Source organism: Penicillium digitatum, chromosome 4, assembly GCF_016767815.1.
Source record: "Penicillium digitatum chromosome 4, complete sequence".
In the NCBI taxonomy this organism is placed as follows: domain Eukaryota; kingdom Fungi; phylum Ascomycota; class Eurotiomycetes; order Eurotiales; family Aspergillaceae; genus Penicillium; species Penicillium digitatum.
The window spans coordinates 2,104,855-2,121,167 of NC_089387.1; the positions used below are offsets into that span (position 1 = coordinate 2,104,855).

The 16,313-nt window shown below is 50.5% G+C and overlaps 6 protein-coding genes across 6 annotated transcripts; 3 read left to right on the forward strand and 3 right to left on the reverse strand.

Annotated features, from left to right (window-relative positions):
* Nucleotides 1-1,758: 1,758 nt before the first annotated feature.
* On the forward strand, nt 1,759-3,585 carry Pdw03_0702 (Reverse transcriptase, putative; the record flags this gene model as incomplete). Its single annotated transcript, XM_066099696.1, has 1 exon — nt 1,759-3,585. One exon carries the CDS (start codon nt 1,759-1,761, stop codon nt 3,583-3,585), a length of 1,827 nt encoding a protein of 608 aa, XP_065957423.1.
* Nucleotides 3,586-4,707: 1,122 nt separating this feature from the next.
* Nucleotides 4,708-5,649, reverse strand: Pdw03_0703 (NADH oxidoreductase (quinone), F subunit; the record flags this gene model as incomplete). Its single annotated transcript, XM_014680480.1, has 1 exon — nt 4,708-5,649. The coding sequence occupies one exon, from the start codon at nt 5,647-5,649 to the stop codon at nt 4,708-4,710; it is 942 nt and encodes a 313-aa protein (XP_014535966.1).
* A 1,253-nt stretch (nt 5,650-6,902) lies between these two features.
* On the forward strand, nt 6,903-8,691 carry Pdw03_0704 (Blood coagulation inhibitor, Disintegrin; the record flags this gene model as incomplete). Its single annotated transcript, XM_014680481.2, has 2 exons — nt 6,903-7,001; nt 7,057-8,691. The coding sequence occupies 2 exons, from the start codon at nt 6,903-6,905 to the stop codon at nt 8,689-8,691; spliced, it is 1,734 nt and encodes a 577-aa protein (XP_014535967.2).
* Nucleotides 8,692-9,315: 624 nt separating this feature from the next.
* Nucleotides 9,316-11,861, forward strand: Pdw03_0705 (Blood coagulation inhibitor, Disintegrin; the record flags this gene model as incomplete). The annotated part of the gene is made up of 3 exons (XM_066099697.1): nt 9,316-9,379; nt 9,472-9,527; nt 9,612-11,861. 3 exons carry the CDS (start codon nt 9,316-9,318, stop codon nt 11,859-11,861), a joined length of 2,370 nt encoding a protein of 789 aa, XP_065957424.1.
* Nucleotides 11,862-12,415: 554 nt separating this feature from the next.
* Nucleotides 12,416-13,378, reverse strand: Pdw03_0706 (Cell division control protein Cdc31, putative; the record flags this gene model as incomplete). Its single annotated transcript, XM_014680482.1, has 2 exons — nt 12,416-12,922; nt 13,100-13,378. The coding sequence occupies 2 exons, from the start codon at nt 13,376-13,378 to the stop codon at nt 12,416-12,418; spliced, it is 786 nt and encodes a 261-aa protein (XP_014535968.1).
* Nucleotides 13,379-13,835: 457 nt separating this feature from the next.
* On the reverse strand, nt 13,836-15,692 carry Pdw03_0707 (uncharacterized protein; the record flags this gene model as incomplete). Its single annotated transcript, XM_014680483.2, has 1 exon — nt 13,836-15,692. One exon carries the CDS (start codon nt 15,690-15,692, stop codon nt 13,836-13,838), a length of 1,857 nt encoding a protein of 618 aa, XP_014535969.2.
* Nucleotides 15,693-16,313: the final 621 nt, after the last annotated feature.

Sequence of the window (16,313 nt, forward strand, 5' to 3'; positions counted from 1 at the left end):
GAGAGGGTGGTTGAATGCCAGGTCGGTACCGATCATGGGTCGGATCACTACCCAGTAGTGACAACAATCGACATCGGTACCCCGCCATACGAACCACCAAAGAGGAGAAACTGGAAGGCCACAGACGACAAGAAGCTGATAGAATTCATCGAGCGACAACTCACCAACACCACCACCAACACGAATAATACCACCACCACCAATACCACCACCAACCCCCAAAACCTCACAACAGCCGACGATGTGGAGGCTGAGTGCCAAGCATTCATCCAAATCATCAACGACGCAGTCGATATCTCTACACCATGGGCGATCCCTTCGCAGTGGGCAAATCCCAGCTTCACACCAGAGTGTCAGGAAGCAGTCAAAGAAGTTCGACAGCTCCGCCGTCGACACGAACGGACAGGGGACCCTTACGACAAAGAGCTATACAAAGCAGCACGAAACCGGAAGACCCGGCTGATCAAGATCGCGCTCCGTCGATACCACCGCCGTAAGGTACAGGAGGTTATCGAGGAGGGTCCTGGCGGTATGTGGAGGATGAGCAAATGGGCAAGAAATCGGCAGGGGGCATATGACCAGGGGGTCACGCCGTCAATCAAGATACCAGGGGGACTAGCCGAGACAGTCGAAGAGAAAGCAGCTGCTTTCCAGCAAGCTTTCTTCCCAGTACCGCCACCGGCAGATCTCTCTGACATCGATTCGAAGGTGATCAACCATGATCCGACGGAGATCAATCGAGGGCCAATCCGCTTCCCAGAGATCACACACCAAGAGATCAAACAGGCAGTCAAAGCATCGCCACCAGACAAAGCGCCAGGAGAGGACGGCCTTCCGAACTCCCTATGGCATAAGCTTATTGAGATACCGACAGTACTCGACACCATCTCTCGAATTTACAACGCGTGCATACGGCTTGGTACCAACCCAACACACTTCCAGAAATCGATTACAGTGGTACTACGTAAGGCTGGTAAGCGTGACTACCAGCTTGCGAAGTCATACCGGCCAGTTGCGCTTCTTAATACACTCGGCAAGTTCCTCGAGGCAGTGGTTGCCCGACGAATTAGCTACGCAGTGGAAACATACAAATTGCTTCCGGATACCCATTTCGGCGGGAGGAAGGGAATCTCAGTCGACCATGCTATCCAGTCGATCATCGGCCGGATACGAAGAGCTTGGGGGAAAGGCAAGATAGCAAGCATGCTACTACTTGATGTATCCGGAGCGTACGATAACGTTTCTCACGAAAGGTTACTCTACAACCTCCGCAAAAGGGGACTCGGTCAGCTCGCACCTTGGGTGAAAGCATTCCTTACATCCCGAAGTACTAGAATCCGTATACCAGAAGGGGTGTCAGAGAGTATCCCAACACCAACTGGTATCCCACAGGGGTCACCTCTCTCTCCAATCCTTTACCTAATCTACAATGCAGATCTGGTAGAGGGCTGTGAGGGTGTGAAGACAAGTGGATGGGTAGACGACGTTGCCTTCATTGTCATCGGGAAGGATGAGCATGAAACCATCTCAAAGCTGCAAAAGGCATGCCAATATGCCGACGCCTGGGCAGCTAGGCATGCCTCGGTGTTCGATCCTAAGAAGTATGCCCTTATCCACTTCGTTAACCCGGAATCTGGGGGGGAAGAGCACACACCACTAGTACTGCAGGGCACCACAGTACAGGCCACCACAACAGCGGAGCGGTACCTCGGGGTCTGGCTAGACCCAGGGTTAACTTTCCAGCACCACCGGCAGCAAATGCTTGCTAAGGCCGGCGTCAGTTTACAAGCACTAAGAGGACTGACTGGCTCCACATGGGGAGCATCTCTCTCCGCTATGCGTGCTATCTACCAAGCAGTGATGATCCCACAGATGCTCTTCGGAGCAGCTGCCTGGCACTCACCGCTGACCAGCACACTAAGAGAACGAAGCTACGTGAAACAATTTGCAAACATCCAGTCAAGGGCAGCCTGTTTAATGAGCGGTGCCTTCAAAACAACTGCTAGGGAGGCACTGGATATTGAACTGCATTTGCTACCTATGCAGCAGCAGCTTGACCGGCTAGTCCAGTTGGCTGCTATTCGTATACGTACAGGCCCGGCATACGCAGTGCCGAAAACAATGCTAGTGGAGAGAGGACACATGCAAAAGCAAAGGGGGGGGTATACACCGATGGAGGCCCAAACCTGGAAGAAGGGTGGCTGCCTCACTACACCCTTGGGGCCATTGGCGAGTACTTGGGAGAGCAGGAAGGCATACATCCAGGCACCATGGACCAAGCCACCAAGGGTATACATTGAGGAGAGAGAGCGAGCAATAAACACACACAAGCGAACCACCGAACAACTCTATGCACCAGCAAGGCTCTATACCGATGGGAGCGGGTATCAAGGCGGCATTGGGGCCGCAGTGTACCCGGCATACCCATACAGGCGGAATGAAGCCAGGCTGTGTAATATGGGGACCGACGACGACGCCACTGTGTACGCTGCCGAGCTACGTGCTATCGAGATGGCATTGGAAGTCATCAAAGAAAGGTTCAATGATGACAACGAATGGCGGGACTGTCTGGCTAAGAGTGGAGTGGTCATCTTTACAGATAACCAGGCGACGCTCAGAGCCATCCAAAACCCACGAATGCCATCTGGCCAGGTATATCTTGAAGGATGTCTCCGGCTGTTGGAATGGTGCAATGATAAAATCCAGGTGGAACTACGCTGGGTCCCCGCACATGAAGGCATTCCGGGGAATGAGGCTGCAGACATGTATGCAAAAGAAGCAGCTACCACCACCGAGACCAACATTCATGATACCAATGCCAATGCCAACACCAATGCCAACACCAATGACAACACCAATGTCAACACCAATGTCAACCACAACCGATCTATCCGGCTTGCCGCCGCAGCGAGCAAGAGTGTGAAGCGAGAATCGACGATCGCGTGGGAGAAGGCATGGACAAAGGGAGGATCAAAGAGGACAGCGAGGAGGACGAGGAGGATGATCGAGGTGCCAAGCAAGTCAAATTTGACTTATTGGAAGGGCCTGCGGAAAGCGACAACATCAGTTTTGATCCAACTCCGCACAGGTATCATCGGACTTGCTGAATATCTGTCCAAAATCAAGCGAAGCGACTCACCGCGCTGTCAATGTGACCTGGGAAACCAGAGTGTGAAGCATGTCTTGCTGGAGTGCCCGCTTCTGAAGGAACTGCGGTCGGAGATGGTGGAGGAATTGTTTATGGAGGGGGTGTCGACAACGCTTGGAGAACAAGCAATGTTGACAGAAGTGAAGGCAGCGCCGATCGTGGCGAAGTTCATGATCGCATCGGGACTCTTGGGACAGTTTCAGTCAGTGGACTCGGTCGCCATGGGTAAGGAGCAGGGGGAGGAGGATTCAAAACCGAAACCAACCCAAGACACTGCGAATGTTGGAGAAACAGGGAACACATCACAGTGGCCGGGCGCCAGGTCCGCCGAGGTCACCTCACACCAACGCACATGGAGAACAACGCACGCTGCCGATGAAGACGAAGAAGCATGGCGCCATGACCCGAACCTATTCGTGTTCGACCTGCCGGAGTGATGCAGCAAGTAGACCTGGCAGTCCTGGGGATACAGGGACTCGGTGACTCGGGGAGCTGGATGAAGAAGTGGAGGTAGAGAAGTGAAGAAGTGGAAGGTGCATTGCAGAGAAAGAAGGGGACACTCTGCGCCCGCGGGGACTACGGGAAACCATCTACACCGGGCAGATGGATTGACTTTCTTTACATTTCTTTTGTCTTGTTTGCATTACGCCGGCCGGTTTGTGGCCTTACTTTTCAGGTGGCAGGACCTCGAGAAATCGAGTCCTGCTCACAGGGTGGATCTGCATACTGGGAATGCACCACCATTTATCGTCGGGAGCGGGCTCTGGGACGCAACCCCCGCATAGCAGCATGTATGTAAAGCGAGCTAAATCGGGTCAATGAATTCATCATCATCATCATCATCATCATCATTGCCGACTAAGAGATATGTTCAGAATATGCCCTTTAAAAATTGCCTAGTCATTCCAAAGAAACGGGCAGAAAGCGAGGATCACGATGGAGAAATTATAATATGTATGTGAACATCCACATTCCAAATTTGGTTATTCTTATTATAATTTGATTCCGGGTTTGATCCAGAATGATGGACAGAGTCTTCTTGAACAAGGTCAAATTGTGTTTTCAATTGATCTCGACCACGAAGATCCGTTGTCAGATTTCCCAAAGACAATGTTCCACCATGCAAGACAAGATTTCCCGTCCTAGGATATTGCCACCCAAAAAATAGAAACATCCGGTGAGGTCCGCTGCCAACATGAAAAAAAAGGTCCAACGCCCCCTGTATAGGTAGGAAAGACCAAGAATTGTAGTAACTTGCCGACGGCCTCTCAGCTGGTTGGTTGTGCGGTGCCTTGTGGAATAGGAAAAAGTGCATACCAAAATACACGAAAGGATCAATGGATATGATGCTTAGATAAAGATGCTATGATGACAGCCAACGAAAAAGAAAGAGCGTAGATGCGCCGAAAAACCACCGGAAACCCTCAAACGGCGCCTCTATACAACATGATTCGTGGGGAAAATATGTTCATCGCCAGTATGATGCAAACAGAAAAAGAAATGGCGGAAAAAAAAAAAAAAACCAAGACATGAGCCATGAAACCATGAACATTGCACAATTAACGAGTGGACGAAAAGTCGGTGGATACTCGGAGAAACTCTGACCCCGAGTTGACCTGTGCGGCGTGCAACAATGAGACATTTTCGCACACGATATTCAAGGCCTTATCAGGCAGATCGACCGGCCCAAGAGTCCATTTCCATTCTCTGCGGCGCTTAGCCCGACCCTGCCGGGGAGTCTGCGGTGTGGAGGAGCCATAGGCCTCAAAGTCATCCAATAGAGCCACTGCGCGAACCTGTCGCTCTATGCGCATGGTACGACGTTTTTTGCGCTCCGTCTTTGAGAGCGAAGACCCGCGCACGCCTTCATCGGCGCTAGTGTCATCCGAGGTGCTTGTCTCTGATGATGAGGGACTAGAATCGAAGTTCTGTTTTTCGCCTTCGGGGTCCTGGGAGGGGGCGGGGCGTGTCTCAGGTGGAGTTTGGGATTTGGCGTCTGCCTCGGCTGGCACTGCCTCCTCCATCACAAGATCGAGATGTTGCGCGGTGTAGCGTTCTGTGCGAATTTCTTCTTCCAGTGGGTACCGGTAGCAAACTTGTTTCTTGGCCGGAAAAAAGACACGACGGGTGCCTGCGCCGTTGGGTCCATTCCCGCCCGCTGAGATGGAGCCTGATTGTCGCCGGGCCGGTTCTAGTGGGGAGTTGCGTAGAATACTACGCACTCCGATGGGGAGTTGGTAGGGACTTCGGTGGATGAAGGGGGAGGTTGATTTGTTGTAGCGGATGGATTTGGTTGGAGAGGTTGAGGAAGCTGGGGATGCGACTTCGTAGGCATTCTTGAAGGTGTTTCGAACGGTGGGTGATGAAGCTGGCGCCGCTGCGAAAGAAAAGGATAGGCCAGTGGTCGAAGTGCCAAATGTGCGAGGGAGAGCGGTGGTTTGAAGGGTGAGTTTTGGACGGGAGGTAATTGTTGTCGTGGCTTCTGGCGACAGACACGACATGGTGAAAAGTAGAGAAGAATGAGAAGGGTTAAGTGTGTATCTCCGATCAAAGATAGAAAAAAAAAATAGGCAGAGGAACGGTTAGCGGGGTTGAACTAAGAATAGAGGAGGTTGGCGCTTGGATGTGATGAAAGGTGCATATCACAGAGGGAAACTAAACACATTAAGTTTGAATCTTTGATGTTGATGGTACCCCATAATATAATATACCATCATCTATCACTCTATACTCCGAAGGACTCCGTTAAAAGCCCATGCAGAGATTTCCAAACTCAAGTGCGTAAACTATCGACGCCACCATCCACGCTATCTTCGCCTTTTTTAATTTAATGTACGAGTATGGGGTATGCAACAGTATCTATTTTTTGATCAATGTAGTTTAATATTTAACACATCCAAATCAGAGGCAAGATCAGGATCAGGATCAGAAAATTATCTCTATAAAAAGAACAGGCCCGTGGGTCTCTGATCTACATGCATATGGATACGTACTTTGGTGGACTGAATAAAGTGGATGTAGAGAAACATTTTAATCTATGTCTTGAAGGCCAGTTTGAAAGGCTTCGTTATCCACTTTGTCTACAACGTATAGAGGTATTCTAGGATCAAAGCCCTGATCTAAACCCGACTCTGGTATACACGTGACGGCCGCAAGCGTTACAGAGGGGGATTCGAGGCTACCATTGGTGGAAAATCATCGACATAAATTATTTTTAGGGCAATGTGGCATCATCTCCACCTGGTGTTGACCTTATCTATGTGGATTTTTCCACTTTCGTGACATGCCGGAGGAAAGCTTGAGAGTCGGATCGACCTGGACAAGGCAGAACGAGGTCTTTGGGTGTGGAGATGTCTTAAAAAAGGAGAGAAAGCAGCCTGGGAAGAGAACCAATCAACTTCGAAATAGCCTGTACCTCCAGGGCTTATAGCCCTGGTTAACTTTACATAGAAAAGCCCGTTTTCGAAACACGCCTTTTCCCGCCTTTTTCTGCTGTATACTTATGCATAACTTTTCAGAGAATATCTAAAATAAGAACTAGTCAAGGCATTAAACAATACAACATGAAATGGAAAAAAAGGGGACCGCGCGAGGCCGTGAAAGAATTGTGCTCCACCCCGGACTCCGTACTCCGGACTCCATGCACGCAACAAGGCTAATGGAGCCAAGCCACAAACGCCACATTCACATCAGCCACAAACGTGGTCCAAACTTGGGAATTGTCTTAGTTTCTATTCTCAGCAGCTTTGGGTCTATGCCAGGCACCCAAAAATCAATCTTAGAAGTCGCATGGACACAGCTCAGCTCAATGGCTGCACTGGTGCGGAATGACAGTCGTATCATCCTCCACTTGGTGACTCTCCCCACTCTTACCTAGAGGCTGCCAACGGTTGACTAACCATGTCCAGGATTATGACTGTTTCTATGCCTCGGTCTTCGAGGTTGAGCAACCTGAACTGAGATCATGTCCTTTGGCAGTTCAGCAAAAGCAGATTGTAGTAACTTGCAATTACGAAGCCCGACGGCGAGGTCTGCACAAGTTGCAGCTCATCAAAGATGCCAAACGCATCTGTCCCGATGTAGTAATCGTTCTGGGTGAAGATTTGACCAAGTTCCGAAATGCCTCCAAGGAGCTTTATCTGCTGGCTCGTTCCTTTGTCTGGGGCGGCCGTGTCGAAAAGCTAGGCTTCGACGAGCTCTTTCTCGACGTCACAGAAATGATTGAGTACAACATTGGCGTGCTAAATCAAAATGATTTGGAGAATTCGTACTTCCATCTTGATCGAAAAGACCCGACCGTTGGCTTTTCTTACGATGCCACTCGCTTCCAGGGATCGACCTTCCCCGCAATTGAGACAGCCTCGGTCGCCCAGAAAGATTCAACTTCGCTGAAAATGAGATTGCGTGTTGCCTCTCATTTACAGTGTCATATACGGAGTAAGATGGAGCATCAAATGGGCTTCACGGCTACGGGCGGGATCTCAACCTCCAAACTCCTAGCGAAATTAGTCGGTAATGTTCACAAGCCCAATGGCCAAACGACTCTATTGCCGCCATACACGGCGACCAAAGATACTACTAGCAACGTATTCCAGTTCCTGGACGGTCACGAGATCAAAAAGATTCCTGGAATCGGCTTTCGGATTGCCCAGAAACTTATTTCCCATATCACAGGGCAAGAGAGCGTCGACGAGAAGATCACGGTCAAAGATGTCCGCGAATTCCCTGGTATGGGCCCACCCTTACTGGACAGAATCCTTGGCGGGCCAGGCTCAGTGAAAGGGATCGGGATACGCATGTGGAGCATCCTCCATGGTCTAGACAATTCCGATGTGCTCGAGGGCCGCGATGTGCCCACCCAGATCAGCATCGAGGATTCATATGGCCGATTAGATACGCTCGAGAGTGTAAGACGAGAGCTAGTAGTGTTGTCGCGAAGTCTGATCCGCCGCGTAAGAGCTGACCTGCTTGATATGAGTGATGAAACTGTCCCCCAAGGAAGATGGCGTGCTCATCCTCGCACTCTACGGTTATCTACCCGACCAAGACCTTCGTTAGACTCTGGTACTACTGGGCGTACATACAGCTACAATCGCATCTCTCGCTCAGCTCCCTTGTCACCCTTTATCTTCAACCTGGATGAGAATATCGATGCATTGGCCGAGCGCCTGGTCCGAGAAAGTCTTTTGTCCATGTTCCGCAAATTGCATCCTGAAAAGGCTGGGTGGAATCTCAGTTTGTTGAATGTTGCAGTTACTAACATGGTGGAGATGGCGGGGGATCAGAAGCAAAAGAGCGGACGAGATATAGGGAAGATGTTTCGACAGCAGGAGACAACACTTAAGGATTGGACTGTGCAGGAGCTCGAGCCCTCACCGTCTGATGTGCGATTGTCCGGAGGTTCCTCTGAGGTACAGTCACAGTCGGACGATGGCTGGGATGACGATGAACCCTTGGGGAGTGTCGACTGTTCTATATGTGGGGTGCCAATCCCACATTTTGCCCAGTTGGCACATCAGATATACCATTCCGCTGAGAATTAGATATGGATCTGTTATTCGGCAGCCTTGAATGCCAAGCGTCGGGAGGTTTTTGATAGGTTTCTAGCGGCTTGGCCCTGAGCCACCTACGCATTCAATGTACTAAAAAAAAACCTGCAAAGAAAGAGAAACCATAGACCCTGGCGGTTTTTGCTCGTTCACTTATCTTCCATGCAAACTTGCCCAATTTTCGACGTTTTTGAATATACATGCCAACAGTGCATCGCCCATAGATCTGCCCAGCATGTCATATGCAACATCATTCGATATTGCTCGAATTTAAAAAAAAGGTGATATCTAAAGAAGTTGAAGAACCAGTCTCGGCTTACGGTGTATACTTTGTACTCCGTACATTAAAATGCATTAAAATGGGTAATGTTTCAGTCCACTGCCAAGCCCTCTGAGGATTCCTAAGCCCTTGGCATAGGAGCACTGCCTGATTATCTGATTCCTCTTCCCTTTTCTTCTGCTTTCTCTCTTGGGGTTCTTATTTCTTCCTTGACTCTTTAATATCTCTTTAACCCCCAAATCCCAGGTGGACCCTGAAAAGTTCCTTTGCTCAGGGCCCTGGAAACTCTATTCGCTGAAAAAAACCCCCCCGGGGAAAGCTCGGATTCAGATTTTGCTATGAGGTTTTCTAATCTCCTGCCCCTAATCGGTGCATTTTCATCGCTTTTCCAACAAATACAAGGTAAGTACTTTTGTACCCCCCACTTGCACCCCAGTCCCCAGTCCCCAGTCCCCAGTCCCTAGCCCCGTTACCTAGCCGCTAATGATCTCCAGCACGATCACAGGCCGCAGAGGCCATTCGACGAGTGACGCCCGTGGACAATGCCATCGTTCGTACTCCTTCACATCAAATAGACCACCTGTCACATTTTGATATCACTTTCTCCTTACACCAAGACGACAAACGCATAAAGCTAGAACTCGAGCCCAATCATGATATCTTGGCAGAGGATGCTTACGTGCAATACATCGGCGCCGACGGCACAATCAAACGTGCCGAACCAATCAAACGACACGAACACAAAGTCTTCCAAGGTCGCGCCTTGGTAGGATCTGGAAAGGGGAGATGGACGCCTGTAGGCTGGGCAAGAATCACCGTCAAAAGAGACGGCATAGAGCCCCTCTTTGAAGGTGCTTTCAGTGTGAACAATGACAAGCATCACATTGAGTTACAGTCGACCTACCTCGACAAGAAGCGCCCGATCGATGCCGATGTCGAGCCCAGAGAGGGGGAATCGATGATTGTCTACCGTGACTCCGACATGTTTCACTATACGCACTCTGAGCTCAAGCGTTCCCTTCCCGTATCCGAAGGCTGCGGCGCAGATCAACTCGGATACAATGCCGATCTGTCCAATTCGATTTTCGGATACGACTTGGACGAAACTGATGGTCAGTGGGGTGTGGCCTCGCTGAATTCAATGTTTGGATTGGGTAAGCGACAGTCATCCTCAGACGTTGGTGGTGTCTCGGGCAACACTGGAGGTGTGAATCTGAAATCGACCATCGGTGATATCAGTGGATGTCCTAAAACAAAGAAAGTCGCCCTGATTGGAATTGCAACGGATTGTGAATTCACGGAATCGTTCATGGCTACCAACTCCACCCCCGAAAAAGCAGCCAGGGACTGGGTCATCAACGTGGTAAATACGGCCTCGAATCTCTATGAAACATCTTTTAACGTGTCCATTGGTTTGCGCAATCTTACAATCTCTGAGACGGGCTGCCCCAGCACGGGCTCCACTGCCACGCCATGGAACGTGGATTGCAAAGGGGGAAATGTCACCTGGCGCCTGAATGAATTTTCCAAATGGCGCGCAAGTCATTCAGACAACAATGCCTACTGGACTTTGATGACAAACTGCCCGACAGACAGTGAGGTTGGGGTTTCATGGATGGGTCGGCTCTGTTCCTCTGAACTAGTTACCTCTGGTGCGAACTCTGTGACCAGTTCTAACGTCGTAGTTCGCAATTCCGGTTCTTCCTGGCAAGTGTTTGCCCACGAGACTGGTCACACCTTTGGAGCAGTGCACGACTGCGATGAGGACACCTGCGCGAGCAAACTAGACGCTTCATCTCAATGCTGCCCGCTGAGTTCCTCCACCTGCAATGCCAATGCGGAATACATCATGAACCCATATGCCCAGAACTCGATGACCAAGTTTTCAGACTGTACCATCGGCAACATCTGCTCTGCCATAGGCAAAAACAGCATTAAGTCCTCTTGTTTATCCGACAACCGCGGCGTCGTGACCATTAGCGGCAGCCAATGCGGCAACGGCATCGTTGAAGATGACGAGGAGTGCGACTGCGGCGACGAAGAAAGCTGCAGCGACAACTCCTGCTGCGATGCCAAGACATGCAAATTCAAAGATAATGCCGTCTGTGACGACTCAAACGACAACTGCTGCGTGAAATGCCAGTTTGCCTCCGCCAGCACCGTCTGCCGCGCCAGCACTGGCGAATGCGACATCGCGGAGACCTGCACCGGAACCTCGAGCTCCTGTCCCGACAACAAATTCAAAGACGACGGTTCGAGCTGCGGCAACAAGAACGAGGGACTCAGCTGCGCCAGCGGCCAATGCACAAGCCGCGACTACCAGTGCCGTACGGTAATAGGCTCCCTGCTGAACACCAACGACACCTGGGCCTGCGAGAACACAAATAGTCCTTCCTGCAGTCTCGTTTGTGGCGCACCTTCACTCCAACACTCAATCGGTGTCCAGGAGTGTATTGGTATGAACCAGAATTATCTCGACGGTACACCCTGCGAATCGGGCGGCCGCTGTAGTGCTGGACAGTGCAAGGGCTCTTCAGCCCTGGGCTGGATTCACCAGCACGAGAAGCTGATTATCGGCATCTGTGTCGGTGTTGGCACGTTCATCCTGCTCGCCATCTTCTTCTGCATCTATAGTCGCTGCAAGCGCAGTGCACAGCTGCGGAAGGCCCGCAAGGCTATTCCCCCTGGTCCCTATCGCCGCTACGATGGCCCCCAGCCGACTGCCCGCCAGCCTATGGATCAGTGGCATGGGTTCCGCAACGCCGGATATCAGAATGTGCCTCCAAATGCCGAATATCAGAATGCCGGGTATCAAAATGCTGGGTACCAAAATGCCGGGTATCAAAATGTGCCTCCCCCTGGGCCCCCGCCACGCTACTCATGATCATCGGGTTATATTGAACCTTCTCTTCTTTTCATTCATGCCTCTGAGATTCACGATCTGGGAGATTTGGGGATCGGCGTCGTCACGGGTGGTTGGTTGCACATGTGGTCACATGCATCATCAGTCGTTAAAGTTTCTATCATCCATGATCTGGGGTTTGAGGCTTTCTTGTCTTGTTTTTCTCTGTTCTTTTGAATTTGTATACTTTTTTTTGCAAGTAGATACTTCGAAGGTCCTTGGATCTATGAATCATACCGCACTCCCATCTTGTGACCTCAGCATGTAGATGTAGATGTTTTTAAGAGAAATAAATATCCATTTAAAGTGTTATTTTTACCCAAACTAAACACAAAGAGGCACTTACTCCCAGAACAAGAACAGGACACGACGATAGAACAAAAAAAGTACTCAAATCCCAACACCAAAGAAACCCCCCATGCACAACAAATCAACAATCCTCAGTCAAGCATCAAGCCATAAGTCTCCAAGAGACCGAACCCAACCGTATCCGAGCCCCAACAAGGGTGACCGAGAATTCCTCCTCATCCAATAACTCATTGCCAACAAATCCCAACAAAAGCCTCCCTGGTAACACCACCAACGCCCTCAAGATCGAACTCCTCGATCATAGCCCTAAGTTCTTCCTCCTCAAGCCCGGTCTCGCCCAACTCCCTGGCAACACGTCTCAAATCCTCAAGATCGATAAACCCCTTAGAGCCCTCGTCGAAAAGCTCGAAGGCGCGCAGGATCTCGTCGCGCGGGTCCCGCTCGAGGATCTTCAATGCCGTAACGGTCTGGAAGGACGAGAGTGGCATGAGCAGGTTGGACGGGTGTTGTGGGTTCGACACGGGGCCTTTGTTTGAGGCAAGTGGTTGGCCCGGGCCGTGCTGGTTGCCAGCGGCTTGCTGTTGTTGTTGTTGCACTTGTGGACGGGGCACACCGTACGTCGTTAGAAGGGAGATTAGCTCTTGTTTGCCGAGAGTGAAGCCGAGGGCGCGGAAGGCGACGCGTAGTTCGTGGTAGTCTAGGTGGCGGTCGCGGTCCAGGTCGAAGAGGGTGAACTTTAGGGAGGGGGTTGGTTAGCTGGGGGGTTTGGATGGTGTTTTGGGGGCTGGTTTGGGGTTGTGTTTCTCTTTTTCCTCCAAGGGGAGATGAGAGAAGGGAGGGGATTGCATTGCAGGAGGGCACATTTATGGAAGAGAATTGTGGTGAGATGGATGGATTGGGGTATCCCTTACAGCTTCGTTAATCTCTTCCCTCTGCTCTTCAGTCAATCTGTTCAACGGATTCGCGTCCTGCGCCGGGCCATGGGACTGCGCGTTTGTTGCTGGTGCGGGCGCAGACTGTTGCATCTGCTTCTGGCCTTCGGCGTTGAATTCACCTTGGTTGGCATTTCCCAGACCGCGATGCCGTGAGAACGATGAGGCGCTGAAGGGCATAGCGTTCGTGTTTACCGAGCGTTCTGGGAGTTTCGTGCCGGCGTAGGAGCGCGACGCGAAGGGTTGGCCAGAGGCCATGGTGAATGGCGTGTTCAGGTTTAATAAGATGGCTGGATCAAGAGGTCTTCAGCATTGATTTAAATGGAGGGGCTCGCAGCCCATGAGAATGTGGAGAGACGGAGGAGGTGTTTGGCGGTGGGAGGATTCTGGAGACGCGGGCGGAAAACGCCTCACTGTTTTGCTTTTGTTACAGATAAAGTGATCAACGAAATTCTTACTGCTTTCTTGGAGATTCTCAAATCAACTTTTATTTCATACTGTTTAAAAGGATGAGCGATTGAGCGAACTTCTAGACACAGCACTACCTGGTGCTAAGCACAGCCAATTGGACTTCTGTCCCAATCCAAAAAAAGAATTTCACTTCCTATCCAGTAGCTAGCGTTGTTCCTCACTCGAGTGTCGTATGTTCCTCCTATGGATAACTTGTAACAAAAGAAAATATAGTGGTGAGCGAATGTGGATGTTGTGGAAGCCTTCAACAGTTGTGTAGGGATTGTTGGAAATTGCCATGCAATGGCATTGTATCAACAAAGCTCGCAGTCATTGGATCGAATGTATTACCATAGTCGTTGCCGAGGAAGTTCAACAAACCATTCGGGTTAAAGGTCTCAATTTCATCGGTAAAGGGCATGTTATGAAAGGCATCATCATGTTCCTGGATGATCACCGTATTGTGAGAAGTTGTAGATGAATGCAAGAGCCCATCGTGATGCTCAAGAGGATTCGCCATACACCCAGGCCGAGGGAAACTATCAGCCAAGAACGTTTGCATGTCACAGGCTGGCGGTGAAAAAGGACTGTCGTGTCGGCGTAGAACAGAAGACGACATGTCCACGGGGTCTGCCAGCCAGAAAGCCATATCCACGTCTGGAGATGACGGGAGTTTGGGAACTACATCCTCAAGAATCGCTCTACAGGAGGATTTGCCGGTGGCCCCGTGTCTGGGGGACACATTGCGCAAGATGTCTTCGAGCTTTTCGCGAACGGCACTCAGAAAACAGCCGGAGAAGCCAAATTTTCTTGCAACAATTGCGTGTTTTTGAAGCTCTTGCAAGCCACATACAACGCGGTAATATAATGCTGCGGCGATCCAAGCGGGATCAACCTCATTTCCTTTTCGCGGCCGGCATTTCCTGTTGCTGTTCTGCTTGTCCTTTCCACACAGAGCGACATACAAACCAGGGCAAAAATCCTGAGACATTTGTGCGAGCTTCCGAAAAGAGAGAATCAAAAGATAACACGAGACGAGGCGCCCAGGGCTAGTTTCAAACCAGGAGGTACGGATTCGAGCTTGCGCCAAGCCTTGAATTGCCATAAATAGCTTTGCCATCCTGCACGCAGTCCAAACGAGCGAGCTGTGTTTGTATAGATCTCCAAGTTTGACCAGATCTGCAAGGGGGAGGACACTCGCAAACCCATCAATAAAATCGTCGACGGGGCAATCTGTCTTGCTCGATAGTGTGATACTGCACCTCGCCACTGTCCAACGCCATGCAGTGCAGTTTCCGCCATACGTTCCGCGGATATTGATAACCGCATTGAATGGATCAAAGCGTCCAAATACTTCCTCACTCATGCGCTGCAAGACATCTTTCGTCTCCTCGGACGGGAAGCCAATGATCATTAAAGAGCCTCCCACAGGCGGCCCAAGCAGGCACAGATCTCCCCAACTTCGAAAGCAGATTCGATTACCCTTAGAAGAGCATGGAGGACATGGTGAAGTTGTTCCACACTTCTTCTTGGCCCGATAGCAAGCCATACACGAGCCGCCAGCTTTCTTAAGTGCAGCGGTATCTTCTCTCTGTTGGTGAAGTTCCGCCGCATTACGGGGGATTTTTTCGTGGATTTTATCAGACTTCGCAGGATCCGCTGGATCCCAAAAGACAAAGCCATCGGGATACAAATCTTTGAGGGGGGGAGATGGTGGACGTACTGGCACAGCAAATGGCCGGGTTTCGCCGCTGCTTTGCACACTTTGAGAACAGCCACGTTCGGTCGAAATGCATGACCAAGAATCAATAGCGCTTGAAGGCCATGTCGAGAACTGAGACTTGGAGCTTTTTGGAGATAGGGGGCTTTGCAGTTGGTCCTCAATCATTGGAGGCGTCATAATTGTATCAAAAGAAACTGGGTCACCAAAGATATCCAGCTCCTGAAGTTGACTGCCAAGCTGCTGAGGCTGGCCGTCGATCGGATCGGTATTGAATTCGTTGACCATTTTCAGTATGTCTGGATCTATGGGCTGGGTCTCATATGCCATGGCCGTTGTCGACGATAGTTGCCATGTCTGTGGCATTGAATGCTCGATGTTGGGACTAGAAAGGTGAGGCATGTTTGATGCGAGTGGAGATATGCCAGACTGGAAGGTTAGTAGTCAACATCAAGAATGGACGAGACATGCAAACATATAACGAAAACCACAAGGACGTAGGAGGGCGAAATGAGAGATGGATCGGGCTTACAGAATAGATGGAGTCAGGTGTAAGCGGTGTACGCGGTGCACATCTACGCTCGCGGTTCGGATGAGGAGAGAATGCAGACGGCTGATGCCGTGTAGCTGCTTGCGCCATCATGGGTCCGAAGATAAACGAGGGGAATGAGAATGGTCGAGATTCTGAAAGATGCTCGAGCAAGGGGCAAGGAGCGAGAGCGAAGTGACAGGCTTAGGTCACAGCCAAATGATAAACTGATTTCTGTGCTTGAACAAATTGTCGATCCTTCGCGAGAGTAGAGACTGATTAAGTAAAGATGGAACTAGAAGATGTACCTGGGCACCTCTAAAGATACCTAAAATGGACTAGCAGGGCCATCGACAACCAGGTCCGATCTTAGCTGAAGCTTGGTTGAAGTTTCGACATCATAGCGAGGCACAACGGCGTCACTCGAGGTGAAGCAGGCACGACTAGGCCCATGAGGCCGCGTCCAAATCCGGTAAGGCGCACTGCCAGGTACA